We start from the raw sequence: 16,745 nt of genomic DNA, 5'->3' as shown, positions 1-16,745 counted from the left end.
TGGAGATCTCTTCTGAAGAGCACGTTGCAAGGCATCCTATATACGCTCAATAATGTGCATGTCTGGGGAGTTTGCTGGCCTGCGGAAGTGTTTTAACTCAAAAGAGCGTTCCTGGAGCCACACTGTAACAATGCTGGAAGTGTGGAATATCGCATTGTCCTGCTGGAACTGCCCAAGTCCGTTGGAATACACAATGGGCATGAATGGATGAAGGTGATCAGACAGGATGCTTATGTATGTGTCACCTGTTAGAGTCGTATCTAGATGTATCACTCCAGCTGCACACACCCCCCACCATTACAGAACCTCCACCAGCTTGAACAGTCCCCTGTTTACATGCAGGGTCCGTGGGTTCATACCTGTACACACCCATCTGCTTGAAACAATTTGAAATGAGACTTGTCTGACAAGACAACATGTTTCCAGTCGCCAACAGCCCAATGTCGGTGTTGATGGGCCCAGACGAGGCGTAAGGCATTGTATTGTGCAGTCAGCAAGGATACACGAATGGGCCTTCGGTTCTGAAAGCCCATGTCAATGATGATTCTCTGAATGGTTCACATGCTGACACTTGTTGGTGGCCCAGCATTGCAATTTGATTAACTCTCTTCAGTTGTCGTCGGTCTCGTTCTTGGAGGATCTTTTTGCAATATCAGCGATGTCGGGGATTTGATGTTTTACTGGATTTCTGATATTCACGGTACACTCGTGAATGGTCGAAGGGGAAAATCAACAAAAAATGGTTCAAATGGCTCTGAGCACTATGGGACTTAACATCTGAGGTCATCAGTCCCCTAGAACTTAGAACTACTTAAACCTAACCAAGCTAAGGAAATCACACACAGCCATGCCCGAAGCAGGATTCGAACCTGCGACCGTAGCGGTCGCGCGGTTCCAGACTGAAACGCCTAGAACCGCTCGGCCACCACGGCCGGGGAAAATCTTCATTTCATCACTACGTCGGAGATGCTGTGTCCATTGCTCGTGCACCGACTATAGCGCCACTTTCGAGCTCACTTAAATCTTGATAACCCGCCATTGTAGCAACAGTAACCGATCTAACAACTACTCGATACACTTGTTGTCTTATATAGGCCTTGCCGACCGCAGAGCCGTATTCTGCCATTTGAATACGCTTGCCTATACGAGTTTCTTTGGCTCTTCAGTGTACATCGTGGAGAGTGATTCGAAAAGACGCTACGGTGCATCTCGTTTGACAGCGAGTACATTCAAAAGATGTCAAGTCTGTTTCCAAGGACCGCGGGAATCGGGCAATGACTTCCTGGAAACTTTCGGTGTGTGCTTGGTTGGACTGGTGGAGTTGTGGCGCAGCGGAGGAATCGAGAGAGCTAGCAGTGGCAGGCGCGGGAGGCTGCTGCGAGCTCGCGATGTTTTTGGCCGCGGGGGCCCGGCTCAGCAGGCCGCGCCGTCGCCGCTCTGCGCCGCGCCACCGACTCCCTGTTTTTGCCGACGGCCGCGGCGCTATAAAGGGCCGATCCGGGGATGTCTACGGCAGTCCGAGCAGCACAGAGCATCCAGCAGCATGAAGGTCGCGGTGAGTACCTCTTCCCCGTGCCCAACTCCAGCTTTTGCCTCGTCTTCGAAGCAGTTACTCCGATGGTGTGCCGTGCGCGTCTGCAAATACAGCACTGGGCCCTACAGTCTCGGTTGAAGGGAATGAGTGATTCATTATCGTTCTGAGACATCAATCATGCTTACATTCTAGTACCTGGAAATTCTTTTCTCCATGAAGTGTAGCGAAATATCATATTTTGAATTCCACAAGTTATTCGTGAAATTCTTTTTATACATACGAATCGCACTATAAGCCAATGACTCCGTTGACATTTGGGCATACTTTCTTTTCTTCTCATCAGTCTTCTGACAGTTCTATGTGGCGATTTATTCGCCTGTATTGGCCTCTTCATTTCAGAGTAGCACTTGCACCCATTGTCCTTCTACATTTACATCTACAGCTACGTGATTAGTCTGCTATTCAAATAAAGGGCCTGGCAGAGGATTCAATGAACCACTTTCATGCTGTCTCTCTACCGTTCCACTCTCGGACGGCGCGCGGGAAAAACGAGCACTTAACTTTTTCTTTGCGAGCCCTGATTTCTCTTACTTTATCGCGATGATCATTTCTCTCTATGTAGGTCGGTGCCAACAGAATGTTTTCGCAATCGGAGGAGAAAACTGGTGATTGAAATTTCATGAGAAGATCCCGTCGCAACGAAAAACTCCTTTGTTTTAATGATTGCCACTCCCATTCACGTATCATGTCTGTGACACTATCTCCCCTATTTCGCGATAATACAAAACGAGCTGCCCTTCTTTGTACTTTTTCGATGTCATCCGCCAGTCCCATAGCAATACTCCAGAATAGGGCGGACAAGAGTAATGTAAGCAGTCTCTTTGGTAGACCTCTTGCACCTTCTAAGTGTTCTGCCAATGAACCGCAGTCTTTGGTTTGCTCTACCCACAATATTATCTGTGTCATCGTTCCAATTTAGGTTATTTGTAATTGTAATCCCTAAGTATTTACTTGAATTTACAGCCCTCAGATTTGTGTGAATTACATCGCGTAATCGAAATTTAGCTGATTTCTTTTAGTACTCATGTGAATAACTTCACATTTTTCTTTATTCAGCGTCAATAGCCACTTTTCGCATCATGCAGATATCTTATTTAAATCATTTTGCAAGTCGTTTTGATCATCTGCTGACTTTACAAGACGGTAAATGACAGCATCATTTGCAAACAGTCTAAGACGGCTACTCAGATTGTCTGCTATGTCGTTAATATATATCAGGAACAATAGAGGGCCTAGAACACTTCCCTACGGAACGCCGGATATTACTTCTGTTTTACTCGATGACTTTCCGTCTATTACTACGAAATGTGACCTTTCCTTAATTGTTAGTTGGATATATTCCACTGGAATAGAAGGCGTTGCTGCCCAAGAGAAATGACTTTAAATTAGATTTGAAATTTGCTTCGCTACCTATCAGACATTTTATGTTATGGGGTGAATGATCAAAAATTTTCGTTGCTGCTTATTGCATTCCTCTATGGGCCAGTGACAGCTTTAATAATGTTTAATAAAGGTAATGTAGTGCTGTAGGTATATAAATCGCTGTTCTTCTGAAATTGTGATGGATTATTAATGACGAATTTCATTAGATGATTTATGTATTGTGACGGCGCCGGTAAATGCCTATCTCTTTGAAAGTCCGTGGGTATACGCCACATATTATTCTTACTGTTCCTTTTTTTGGCAATCAATACTTTCTTTCTAAGCGATAAGTTACCCCAGAAAATTACTCTGTACGACATTACTGAGTGGAAATATGCAAAATGTGTCGGGGGGTTCATGTGTTTATTTCTAAGATTAGCTGTTCTACGGAGAGCAAAAGCAGCTGAACTTAATTGTTTTAGACGCTCCTAATATGCTTCTTCGAAGTTTTCATCAGTATGTATAACCCAAAAATTTGGATCATTCTACTCTACTTACTGACTCCTGGTCATATGCTGCATCAGTTGTTGGTAAGACTATTTCTTTTACAGAACTGAATGCAGTACGTCGTTTCAAAATTCAGGGAGAATCACTTAATAATCATTTGGAAAATGCCATTCGCCAACTCTTCTGATGCTTTATTTTTAATGGGATGTCTTAACATATGCCCCACCATTTTCTCCCTTCTTCAAGTTACTGTTCTCGAGACATCCCTTTCCACTCTGATTCTGTCGAGAACCTCCTCATCTTTAGCAGCCCACCTAATTTTAAGCATATTTCTGTAACAGCCAACTCAAATGCTTGGATTCTCTTCTTTCCCCGTTCCACCACAACCAATGTCCCACTGTCGTACGACGCCTATGCCTATGTCTGATACTAGAAGGCTTTTTTTTTGCGAGGAATGCTAACTTTGCAAGAGGTCGTCTTCTTTGTATGTCCTTGCTTCTTCCATCATGCGTTGTTTCGTTTCCAAGATAGCAGAATTTCTTCGCTTCGTCTACTATGCAATCCTCAATTTTAATATTAAGTTTGTCGCTCATCTCATTTATGCTCCTCTTCAACACCTTCGTCTCTCTTTGGTTTACTCTCACGCCATATTCTGTGTTTAGTAGATTACTCACTCGATTCTTCAGATCTTGTAACTCTTTCTCTCTTTCACAGAGAACAGCAATGTCAGCATGCTCAATTTTAATCGTCACATTGAATCTTTCTTTGTTTTTTATTGAGTATACAGTTGAACATCACACACAGACGCTGTCTCGCTCAGAATCATTCTTTTCGCAGATGTCTCATGCATAATAACGTCCCCTGACTTTTCTTAAAATCTAAAACTTTTTTTTGCTTTTGGAAACTATACTTGGATCCACCCATCAAGTAACAACGAGGAATTGTGTTGTGCTTCCTCGAAGTATTACTGCCTGAATGACTAAATAACGGAAACCACTGAACATCCTCCTCGTCGATGGCAGGTGTACGTTGCTGTGATAATGTCTCGCCCATTTCCGGATTCCGGACGTTGTGTGTGACGTCCAAAGTAAGCAACAGACCAGAAACCTTTATTAGATGTTCAGATGAGTTCATGATTCTATTTTTGAAGACAATATGTCGACCATTGAACTACTCTGAAGAATGAAGAAGATTAGGGCTTTTCGGCCCTTCGGTAACGATGTCATTAGAGACGGAGTAGAAGCTTTCATCGGCAAGGATGGGATAGGAAGTCGGTCGTCTACTTTTTTAAAGAGGCCATCCAGCCGTAGCAGAAACCTTGGGAAAACATCTTCTAAAAGGTAGTCGAGTGCCTTATCTATTATGTTCTCCCTCTCGGCGAGACTAATCATTTTTGTCATCTGCTGCCAAAATGAGGATCAACGCTCCATAGACGAGAAGGTCTTGAGGGACATAGATTAAGATCGGATTGCAGAAGGATGGGGAAGGAAAGCGGCCGTGTCCTTTTCAAAAGTATCGTCCTGGCATTTACCTTAAGGAATTTATGGAAACCACAGAAACTTATATCTAGATGGCAAAACGAAGAATCTCTGTTCTTCCAAATGCAAATACTGTGTCTTTACCGCTGCGCTAGATTACCCCGTCACATAGGCCTACTGCCAGTGAAGATGGTCGTTGATGTAATCGCTGCCTGGACTCGAATCATAGAGTGAACACGCCAAACAATAAGATCACCGCTCGTAGTACATGACGAAGAAGATTCTGTCAATCGTCGAAATGATGTGCATAAAACTGCCATAGCCAGTTTGAGTGGATTCATGAAAATGTAACATCAGGCATTAACGCCAAGATAGTCTCATAAATCACTATAGTCCAAAATGATTTTGCAGTACGTTCCAAAACAGTTACAACACTCATCCTATAGGTGGTCTATGAACTTAATTACTCGCCAGTGAAGAAGAAAACTCAAGGGCAGGAAGTCATTACATCATTACCAGTCTATTGTTACGTATTCTTTGACCGAAATCTCGAGCTTGCAAAAGCAAAAAAAAAGCTTTAAAAATTGCTCATTAATCTCGTTATGCGCAATTTTATGTTGAAATAAAAGAACGGTCACTTGAAAAGTGCAGCATGTCATCGCTGAACTGTCCCGCTCACCCGTCAACGTCTTCAGCGCAGAGCGCTTGTCAATACCATTTTAAAGCGCTTTTGGTGAGCGCTGGTAGCACCTTACAGCACCAGACGGATGACGATTGCAGTCTGCGTGTTCACACTAAGAGCACTGCGGGGAACTAGTTTAGTACTAGAGCGCGTTCTCTAATTTTCGTCACTCACTCATCGATTGTGAGAAAAGTTGCTACTTGAAATTTTTCACGTGAACTTTGCTTTTTTGATCAGAGTTTTACGTCCATCATCTGCTCATTTCTCTCAACGATGAGGGGTACAACTGTCAGTGTGTTTATTTGAAATCAACCATCTTAGCTACCAGCAGGCCAGTTAGCACAATAGCTGTGTGCAGGGAGTCTTCATAAGCCACACGTTTCATCGGTCTTTACAACGCTCGACGCGCTGTAAAGACCGATGCCCCTGGAGAGTGGATGACTGGAAACGAGTGTTTCGTAGTGATGAATCACGATGTACGCTGCGGCATCCGATGGAACGGTTTGGATTTTGTGAATGCTTGGAGAACGTTACCTGGCGTCAAGAGCAGCGCCAACATTTAGGTACGGTGGAAGTGTTGCCACGGTATGAGGATGTTTTTCGCAGTCAGGATAAGATCCCCTTATTGCATTTAAGACAGCATTAGATGCGGAAGGATCGGAACCCATTTTGAAGCTTTGTGTACTACGAACAGTAGAGAAACAGTTTAGAGACGATGACTGTTTATATGGGCATGACACTGCACCTGCGAGTCAATATTTGTGAACAGTAACGTTCCCGAAATGGACAGGCCTGCCCAGAGTCCCACCCTGAACTGAATGGAATACCTTCAGGATGACATAGAACGTCGACTGCGCTACAAAAGCCAGCGTCCAACATCTCTAATTTCGACCCCAGCGGAGTTCAAGCCGTCGTAAAGCCAAAGGGTAGATACACCCCGTATTAATGAACGCTAAAGATGTCCAGATACTTTTCTGTGTGTGAATTCGTATGGGACCAAACTGCTGAGGTCATCGGTCCCTAGATTTACACACTACTTAAACTAACTTATGCTAAAAACAACACACACACACCCATGCCCGACGGAGGACTCAAACCTCTGGCGGGAGAGACCGCGCAATCAGTGACATGACGCCTCTAACCGCGAGGCCCAGATACTTCTGATCAGATAATGTAGATGGAGTTTTCGTATCAAAATTTATCAGATTTCTGCACCTAAAGAATTTATTTTCCCTCCCCAAACTGACACCCATTGAATTTGTGCTGATATCCTTGAAAGTTAGAAAACATGCAGCTCTGCTGTTTTGAACAACCAAGTGCTCCGGTATTACGGAGCGTCGCCTTCTGCGTAACTAGACGGCTGTGTTGACGCAGCTTCTTTCGGTGAATTTACCAAAGTAGCTGTACTTTCGTCTCTTATAAATGGGTCTAACATCGAAACTTCGTTCAGTTTCTTGTGGTTTTATGGTCAGGGTCAAGTCTTTCAACGCAACGCCGCTTCGGCGACTTGCGTGTCCCCAGTCCACCCCAGTTATCCAACCGAAAAAATGGGACGTACTGTTTAACGTGGAATCGGAACCACGTGTCGTTCCTGGTGACGCCCCACATCGCTGAGAAGTGAAGATTAAAAGTAGACCGAAAATTTCCGTGTTCCGTTCGCGATGTGATCCCTCAATCTGTCGATTTCCAGGAGCACGCTTACCACTAGACCACCACGCCCCACAAACTTCGCTTCAAACCGTTGACGGGAACGTGGGTAACTGCGCGAAAACAGCAAATTTTGACGACAGAACGGCAAAATAGTTGTTTTTACGACGTATTGCGAAGCTGGGGGTCTACGTTGTTTACAAAAGGCTGCGAAGTTTATCCTTTGTAGTAATGTGACAGTCATTACTAGGCAAATCATGTGTTGATTTTTTTTTTTTTTTTTTTTTTTTTTTTTTTTATCTTCAATTTAGCCCCGATAGAAGTTATCAAACCCATTGGCATTATGTGTGCGGCTAGACTGATAATGGTAGAAATAACCAGGCAAAAATTCGTGATCCAAATATTTATTTCTGAAAATAACAGCATTCGACCAACAACAGAAGTCGACTGCGATCTAGTTCCGATTAATGATCGATACAAAAGTGGCATGGTCAGTTGACACTACGCGGGACTTCTGAGTCAGAACGGAACTTCAACAATAATTATCCTCTCTTGTAACTTAAGTAGTGGTGCTTACACTCAAAGGTACAGAGAAACGTTAATGTGATCGAGCATTCGCGGGGTGAACATTTTAACGTTTATTTGGATAGTCGTGTTACCCTACTGTTCAGTCAGGCCTCTTTCTCAACTATGCTAATTTCGCTGTTCGTTTATTTGCGTCGCTGCCATGCCACTAACGCATTTGAAAGTCGTTTTGGTTACTTTTGTAGAAGATTATTGTTATTTCGTCAATATTCACGGAGCCGTGGCGAGGGGGTGGCGAGATAGGCTCCCGCTAAGGGAGCAGACACAGAGCGGGCGCAAAAACAGATGAACGAAGTCTAAGAATTAAGTCTAAGAGGTGTGTAAGTCCCCCCCCCCCCCCAAAAAAAAAAAAAAAAATCCTCTCCTGCCATCCACCTGCGAGTAGCCTTTCCATTGACTTACTACTGTAAACGCACGATGTTATCATCTTAACAGCGTTATTTCGTCCACGTAGCATCTTAAAGAAACGCCTGCTACCGAACAGAAACCTTGCTCAACACATTTTATGTGGGAACGCTGCATTCAGTTGGCGCAGCTGCCACCTGCACAGTTCGCTCACGTTCAGCGACGGAATTCTTGCTGCTACTTCGCTACGGTGTTATACGATCTCAAGGATCGACAAGCAGGTACTGAAGCAAATGTGCTGTTTGACCGAAGGCTTCCGATTGCTGCCGATACCTTCGACAGAGGGTTGGAACGAGACGTGACGGTGATGGAAGCAAACAAAAAAACTAGAGGGCCGCAAGGGATACCGTACATCACTTATTTGGCCATCCATCCAGTCAGTACTTTTGCTGATCTCATGTTTCAGTTGGTGCGATCTGCTGTGCAGGTAAAAGGGAATTCAAGAATAAGCCTTCTGTGACTCATTAATAAATTTACGCGAGTTTTTCGGTGTTGTGCCTATAGACAAGTTTATTCTGTTTATAGAAGTCGAACCGTGTGCACACAAACGAGTACTCTCCCATTGGTCATCCGCTGCATTCCTCAAGCATGTGGTGATTTAACGCTGCTAGAAGCATATCTTACTTATGTACTAAGCTTTTTGTTGTTATTCAGTTGCTTAACTTGACTTCAGTGATATAATCAATGAGTTTTCTTTGTTTAAAACAAGGAAGTAAAGGCAAAACGATAACAAAAACATAATTCCTTCAAAGGGATATTTTCTCCACTCTAAATAACAGGCTTTTCAAATTAATAGTTTACGCACTATTAATAATTCATGAGGAGCAAATAAAATCTGTGCTCTTGTGTTAGATCATACTAAAACAATGCAAAGCAGCTGCCATAAACAATGAGATATAAATATTGTTTTACTTTCAATTTGTTTAGACTTTGTACGATTTATAATTTATTTACTGCAATGATACATTTTATTTGTTGTGTGCAATAATAGTCATCATGACAGTTCATTTTCAATAATGTAAAATTTTTATTGAATCTGATTACAAAATTATAACGTTTTACAATCTGTGTAGATAAAATTGCATAAAGGAGAGGTGACGCAACGTTGAAAGTTCTGCCAGGGACACAGCATCCAACTTGTTATGGCCCTATCCTATTATTCTTCCTTCTCGTTTGCTAACAACGGTGTCTTACGAACTTATCCTCAGCAGTTTGATTCATATCGAGAAGATGTGTAGGGAACGACTACGACAACACAAGTAAGTAGGAAGACGCAACTCTCAACCATTTCGAGAAAATCGAGAGTTGAACATTTTACTTGTGCTTACATACTTCATTTGGTCGTTAGCAATGAAGGATTCTGCAGCGCCTTAACGGCTTACCTTCACGCATAGGAGATCCTTGCCTGCACTTCTTTTATTCGTTCCCACGTAATTATTATGACTTTGCAAACTATCATTATTGAATGAATAATTTATTATATTCAAATCCCTATCCTGAAATAAGGAGAAAAAAGCATAACAGGCTTGGTTTACATTCGTAAAGGGTACTCGGTCATGACACAATTACGACGTGTACCACGCATATCTGTTGTGAGTGGGAATGAAAAAAAATCTGTGAGTGAGATTTGATCCACAGACCTCACGATTGTGAAACTAATGAGTGCTTACTAGATCGGCGGCGGAACGCTTGATTTCTAGCGACCAAACGAAGTAACGTGTGCAGCGCAGCTAGCGCGGCTGATTGCTGACCGAAGGCGCCCGGATTCGATTCGTGACGAGGTGGGAGATTTTCTTCGCTTGGGGACTGGATGTTGCGTTGTCCTTGCGTTCGTATCGTCATACTTGACTTTCCACTATTGAGATGGCTGAATGGGCACGTCCCGAAAGGCAATAAATTAAAACGAAGAAATAAAACAAAACAAAACAGTATTTAAGCACATGTAAAGTGTTAACATTCTGTTTTCTCGAAAACTGTTGACAGTTGCTGCTTCTTATTTACATGTACTGAAGTCCAAGTCGTGCCCTAGACAACCTATCAATAGGAATCATATCGTTGAGGGGAAGTTCGTATGGCCTGCCTTTAAGCCAAAAATGTACACTACTGGCCATTGAAATTGCTACACTAAGAAGAAATGTAGACGATAAACGGGTATTCATTGGACAAATACATTATACTAGAACTGACATTTTCACGCAATGCATAGATCCTGAGAAATCAGTACCCAGAACAACACCCTCTGGCCGTAATAACGGTCTTGACACGCCTGGGCATTGAGTCAAAAAGAGCTTGGATGGCGTCTACAGGTACAGCTGCCCATGCAGCTTCAACATGATACCACAGTTCATCAAGAGGAGTGACTGGCGTATTGTGACGAGCCAGTTGCTCGGCCACCATTGACCAGATGTTTTCAATTTGTGAGAGATCCGGAGAATGTGCTGGCCAGGGCAGCAGTCGCAGATTTTCTGTATCCAGAAAGGCCCATACAGGACATGCAACATGCGGTCGTGCATTATCCTGCTGAAATGTAGGGTTTCGCAGGTATCGAATGAAGGGTAGAGCCATGGGTCGTAACACATCTGAAATGTAACGTCCACTGTTCAAATTGCCGCCAATGCGAACAAGAGGTGACTGAGATGTGTAACCAGTGGCATCCCATACCATCGCGCCGGGTAATACGCCAGTATGGGCATGACGAATACACGCTTCCAAAGTGCGTTCACCGCGATGTCGCCAAACACGGATGCGGCCATCATGATGCTGTAAACAGAACCTGGATTCATCCGAAAAAATGACGTTCTGGCATTTGTGCACCCAGGTTCGTCGTTGAGTACACCATAGCAGGCGCTCCTGTCTGTGATGCAGCATCAATGGTAACCGCAACCATGGTATCCGAGCTGATAGTCCACGCTGCTGCAAACGTCATCGAACTGTTCGTGCAGATGGTTGTTGTCTTGCAAACTTTCCCATCTGTTGATCAGGGATCGAGACGTGGCTGCACGATCCGTTACAGCCATGCGGATAAGATGCCTGTCATCTCTACTGCTAGTGATACGAGGCCGTTGGGACCCAGCACGGCGTTCCGTATTACCCTCCTGAACCCACCAATTCTATATTCTGCTGACAGTCATTGGAGCTCGAACAACGCGAGCAGCAATGTCATGATACGATAAACCGCAATCGCGATAGGCTACAATCCGACCTTTATCAAAGTCGGAAACGTGATGGTACGTATTTCTCCTCTTTACACGAGGCATCACAACAACGTTTCACCAGGCAACGCCGGTCAACTGCTGTTTTGTATGAGAAATCGGCTGGATACTTTCCTCATGTCAGCACGTTGTAGGTGTCGCCTCCGGCGCCAACCTTGTGTGAATGCTCTGAAAAGCTTATCATTTGCATATCACAGCATGTTCTTCCTGTCGGTTAAATTTCACGTCTGTAGCACGCCATCCTCGTGGTGTAGCAATTTTAATGGCCAGTAGTGTATAATGATATTGAAACATGAGGACTCAGAAATATGACTGAAAGCACCGTAACTGGTCTTGAAACAAAATGAATTTGCCGTTCGTTACAGCTTTGATGTGTGCGGGGATGCTAGGTATGCATGTGTCCACGTACCCACAGGTGGCAGCAGTGTTGGTGTTGGCGGCGCTGGCGTCGGCGAGCGCGTATCCGCGCTTCCTGGCCATCCCCCTGGACGGAGAGGCAGACATCGCGCTGCTGGAGGAGGCGGGAGCGGCGGCCAGAGCTGCCCGAGCCGCCCCCGCACTGCCGGAAGAGGCGGCGCGCGTCGAGCGCGGAGCGCACCACCACCTGGGAGGCGGCGGCGGAGACGGCGGCCACCACCACGGCGACTACGTCGACTTCGGCGCGCACACCGGCCACCACGGCGCCTTCGGCTGGTACGCCGACTTCCCCGTCATCACCCACGGCCACTAGTCCCCCTTAATGTACCCTGCTTGCTGTTACGTTTTTAGAATAAACTTTGTTACGTTTGTAGAAGCAACAGCATTCTTACTTAAGCTACGGCCTAAACGAAACCTATTCCCGTCCCTTAACATACTTCATAGATCTGGAAAAAGGAAAAAGAAATGCCACACGTATAAAATTATGCATACCCTTGATAATTTATGGATCTTCTCCTAAAGTATAGTGTGCTGACTTCCAAAACTGTGACGTACATCATAAGCCGGATGAGCAATTAAATTAGCAAGTATTCCAACAAATGTCAGACTGCTACTGTTCATTGTGAACAGTTCTGACTTGGACACACGACATACGAGGGGGGACCCAAAAATAATTTCTTTCTAGGAATCATATACTTTATTGTTTTCAAATACAACCTTAATCTCCTACGAAGTACTCTCCATTAGCATTAATACACTTGTCCAAGCGTTCATTCCAGTGTTCGAAGCATCTTTTAAATTCGTCCTCCTTGATACCTGCTAGCACTATCATGACATTGCGTTTTACGTCTTCCGCATCTGCAAAACGCTTCCCTCTCCGGTCTCTTTTCATCCTCGGGAATAGGCAGAAGTCTGAGGGTGCTAAGTCCGGCTAATAGGGAGCGTGGGTCAAGGTAGTCGTCTTTGTTAAGGCGAAAAACTGGCGAATGCTCAGAGCCGTGTGCGCGGGAGCGTTGTCGTGATGCAGGAACCACACGCCAGAATCCCACAAAGCCGAACGTGTTCGCGGCAAACTTCTGCGAAGCCGTTCCATAACCTCCAAATAGAATTGTTGGTTTACTGTCTCGTTTTCAGGGACAAATTCAGATTGTACGATCGCTTTGATGTAAAAAAAAAAAAAAAAAAAAAAAAAAAACAGATCAACATCGTGTTCACATTCAATTTCACTTGTCGAACTTTTTTTGGTCGAAGTGAGCCAGGTGACTTCCATTGTGATGACTGTTGTTTACTTTCTGGATCGTACCCATAGCACCATGACTCATCACCTGTAATGATTTTGTTGAAAAAATGTGGATCATCTTTGAACGCATCCTTCAATTTCGAGACAGGCTTGAACGCAACGATCCCTTTGATCTCCAGTAAGAAGCTTCGGCACGAATTTTGCTGCCACTCTTCGCATCCCCAAATTGATGATCAAGATGCGCTGAATTGAGCTCCAGGGCAACCCGGACAAGTTCTCGAATTGGTCTATTGTCCTGCATCGATATTCACTGATGAGATCACGGATTTTGTCGATGTTGTCTTCACTTCGAGCAGTTGAAGGTCGACTAGAACGGCGCTGATCTTCAACCACCATTTCTCCCTTTTTAAACTAAGAAAACCATTCGTACACTTGCGTTTTACTAAGAGCATGGTCTTTGTAGGCTGTCTGAATCACCGCAACAGTTTCTGCTGCGTTCTTGCAGAGCAAGAAACAAAACGTCACTGCAACACGTTGTATGTAAGAACTAGCCATTTCCTCGTGTCATGTCTGCACTGTGGGCACACTCAAAGAACTGGCAGAGGAACCACACTTCTCACTGTTGGGTGACTCCGCGTGGCAGAATGACTCAGCAGAGCTCCTACTACAACCTACTGGCGGCGCAACCTGCTACTACAAGTACACGATGTGCAGCATTACGATTCCGGTTACTTTTGGGTTCTCCCTGGTATGTCATATCCTCCTCCCACCTTTCATGTTAAGTTCGTGTCATTGTGACATAACAACTGTAATGATTGCTAAATCCAAAAACATAAAAACATGAGGAGAGCCAAACAAACAGATGGAGAAAGAATTGTTAAATCAAACATTGCAAATGCTTGAGAAAGAAAACAAAAATCTAATTCCTACTCAGTCCCCCCCCCCTCCCTCCCCCTTTTTTTTTTTTACAAATGTATAACCAATTTGAATGACTTATGCATCATCACATCTACAAATGGAGAACAAACAGTGAGGATACAATGAGATAATGAACACTATTTAACACATGAACATTTAACATTGTCGAACATATGCCACGTTAATTACTTAAAATGCCTAGCTACAAGTAACAATAACAGTGTGAAATGCAGTATCAAAGCAGTCAACTAAGGGTTGGGAGACTTTCACAACCTTACAGTGCACACAGAAGCCATGCACACTTTTGCAGTTACAAAATATAACAATGAAATGAGAGCATTTAAATGAGTTTTACATGTTTGTAGAGTTAGAAATTGTGACATCTGTAAAATCATATCTATGTCCTGGGAGATATTCTTTTCCATGTACAAAGAATGGAAAAAGTCAAAATTAGTGCTTGATGAATATGCAAGGAAGACTGGGGCAAGTGACAATGTTAGAGTTTACACATTTCACATTTTTAACAAATTCATTTGGCAGATTTTTTTTTTTAAAAATATAGCCTCTTATTGTATTATACTGTACTTAGTTCTATAAATTTTTATTTAAATACAATCACAATTAATTAAAAATATTAAAAGCTAATAAGAGTACTTTGAGCAGGGGGCAAGACAATGATATCAATGCAAGACGAATAAATTTTTATTCTTATAATGTGTAAAACAGCACATTAATTATTTAACATGTGTGTGTGTTTGTGTGTGTGTGTGTGTGTGTGTGTGTGTGTGTGTGTGTGTGTGTGTGTTTACTCAATAGTATTTAATCAGAGGATAATTGTTTTGGTTGATCCACATCGCATGCTTCAATAATGTTTTGGCTTAATGGAGGCAGCATTTGTTGATGGCCTTGGTTCTTCACTATATTCTGCATGAAGTTCATCAGGCAAATAATTTGGGAGTTTTTGTGGGATGGCCTTCAGGTGCTACAGACTCAGCAGGGGCAGTTTCTGAATGGTCTGTGATAAGAGCAAAGTCTGTGGTTTTCCCACAGAAAAGTCGTGCTCATTAAACAAAAGGGGATCATAAGCTTCAATCCTATTTTCTCTGAACCCTTGCCTTCATTACTGGGTGGAGCTGCTTTGAAATAAGCAGTGCCCAGTAGATGGCAAAGTCATCAGCTTGCCCCAGTCAGCTATAATAAAAGTTTTTGATATTTGAAGTAAGATTAACAAGAATAAGACATGATTAAATTGTGATTGGGACATACATACTCTCTGTTTAGTCATCTGTAGTAAATATAACCAAATAGGTTACCATTTAAGCTTATGTTAAATGTTTGGTGATTATAACTCATTATGAAAAGTATACAGCAGTTGTTTCACATCAGACTAATGTGGCGGTAGTGGCCTCAGCTTGCAAACTTTTAGTTCCTCTCTGAGTGAAGCATTAGTAGTAACTATACGATGCCACTAAGACTAAGTGATCAGTCATCTTACTCCTTGATCAACTTGCCCCGGGTTTCCCCTTCTATGTTACAGAAATATAAAGATACCAGGTTGGTATCTTTCCGAGTAAATACATGTACTGTCTTTTCACATCTGATGATTGTGCATAAAAACAAGTCATGTGTTAATAAACATACTTTGTGTTCAAGATAGAAATAAATTTTTGTGGTATTAACACTTCCCTCACCCCAGTGAGGATCCATACCATTTTAGATTTCATAACATTTTAGCAGTGATTTTACTATCAATCAGAGAGTAGCTGTAGAACTAGATGACAGTCTACATCTAGGAATGGTGAAAATGAAAGTTTTGTGAGATAAACTTTTGGACATAGGACTGAGTACTGGCCCGTCTGACCAGTTAGCCTCTTAGTTTTCAATAAATAATGCTCAAACAATAACTCCTTTGCTGGAATGACGACGACTTTATTCGTTCATAGATCAAGTTATACATAATGTCATTCAGATGCAGCATATGCCTAAACAAATTTGAGAGATGATGAATAACACTCTTGTTGACACGTTACTAAAGGCTACGCCCAATCACAGAACTCATCATAGAATATCAACATATAAATTGGTATAAACTAAGAGTACACAGCATGGAGTTTATAGACAAAATACAGTCCTTCTGACAGCTGTTGCAGAACTAATTTGACAGCATAAAACTAAATACTGATGCCCCAACACACGAATGAAATACCCACGCACTACACTGTACAGAACTGCTGCCCATGCTTGCTACAAGCTTGAGCATAATCAGATATTGAGTACAACAGATCATGATCTTGGTGGTATCACTAAAGAGGTGATAGAGCCTATAGTTGATCCAAACATGACAAAAGTTTATTGAAAGACACGGTTAGTTCCATTGTAACTTAAAACATAGAAAATAAAGTGATATTACAAATTTAAGACAGATTATATACAGCTTATAAAAAATTTGTTACAAATTACCTTTCACTGGAACATCTGTGTTAGTTACCCTATCATACACCCACAAAATTCTATACATTCTCATCACTGGAAATCAGATACAAAGGGACTACCTTCCACAGATTCTCAGGAAGTAATGAGGAGTGTGATGTGGATCTGTCAACATATTTGAAAAGTTTGTTATAAGCTGATTTCAGAAAAACGTTTGACTCTATTATATATTCTTCAGCTTGTTGTGTTCAACGTAAGTTCTCTGTTT

The 16,745-nt window shown here is 42.8% G+C and overlaps 1 protein-coding gene across 1 annotated transcript; it reads left to right on the top strand.

The window, feature by feature from the left end:
- The first annotated feature begins 1,471 nt into the window (after positions 1-1,471).
- On the top strand, positions 1,472-12,265 carry LOC126334960 (uncharacterized). Its single transcript, XM_049997732.1, has 2 exons — positions 1,472-1,555; positions 11,888-12,265. The coding sequence occupies exons 1-2, from the start codon at positions 1,544-1,546 to the stop codon at positions 12,200-12,202; spliced, it is 327 nt and encodes a 108-aa protein (XP_049853689.1). The 5' UTR covers positions 1,472-1,543; the 3' UTR covers positions 12,203-12,265.
- Positions 12,266-16,745: the final 4,480 nt, after the last annotated feature.

The sequence above is a fragment of the Schistocerca gregaria genome, chromosome 2 (assembly GCF_023897955.1).
Source record: "Schistocerca gregaria isolate iqSchGreg1 chromosome 2, iqSchGreg1.2, whole genome shotgun sequence".
NCBI classification, from domain to species: domain Eukaryota; kingdom Metazoa; phylum Arthropoda; class Insecta; order Orthoptera; family Acrididae; genus Schistocerca; species Schistocerca gregaria.
This window is presented reverse-complemented; position numbering and strand designations above follow the sequence as displayed.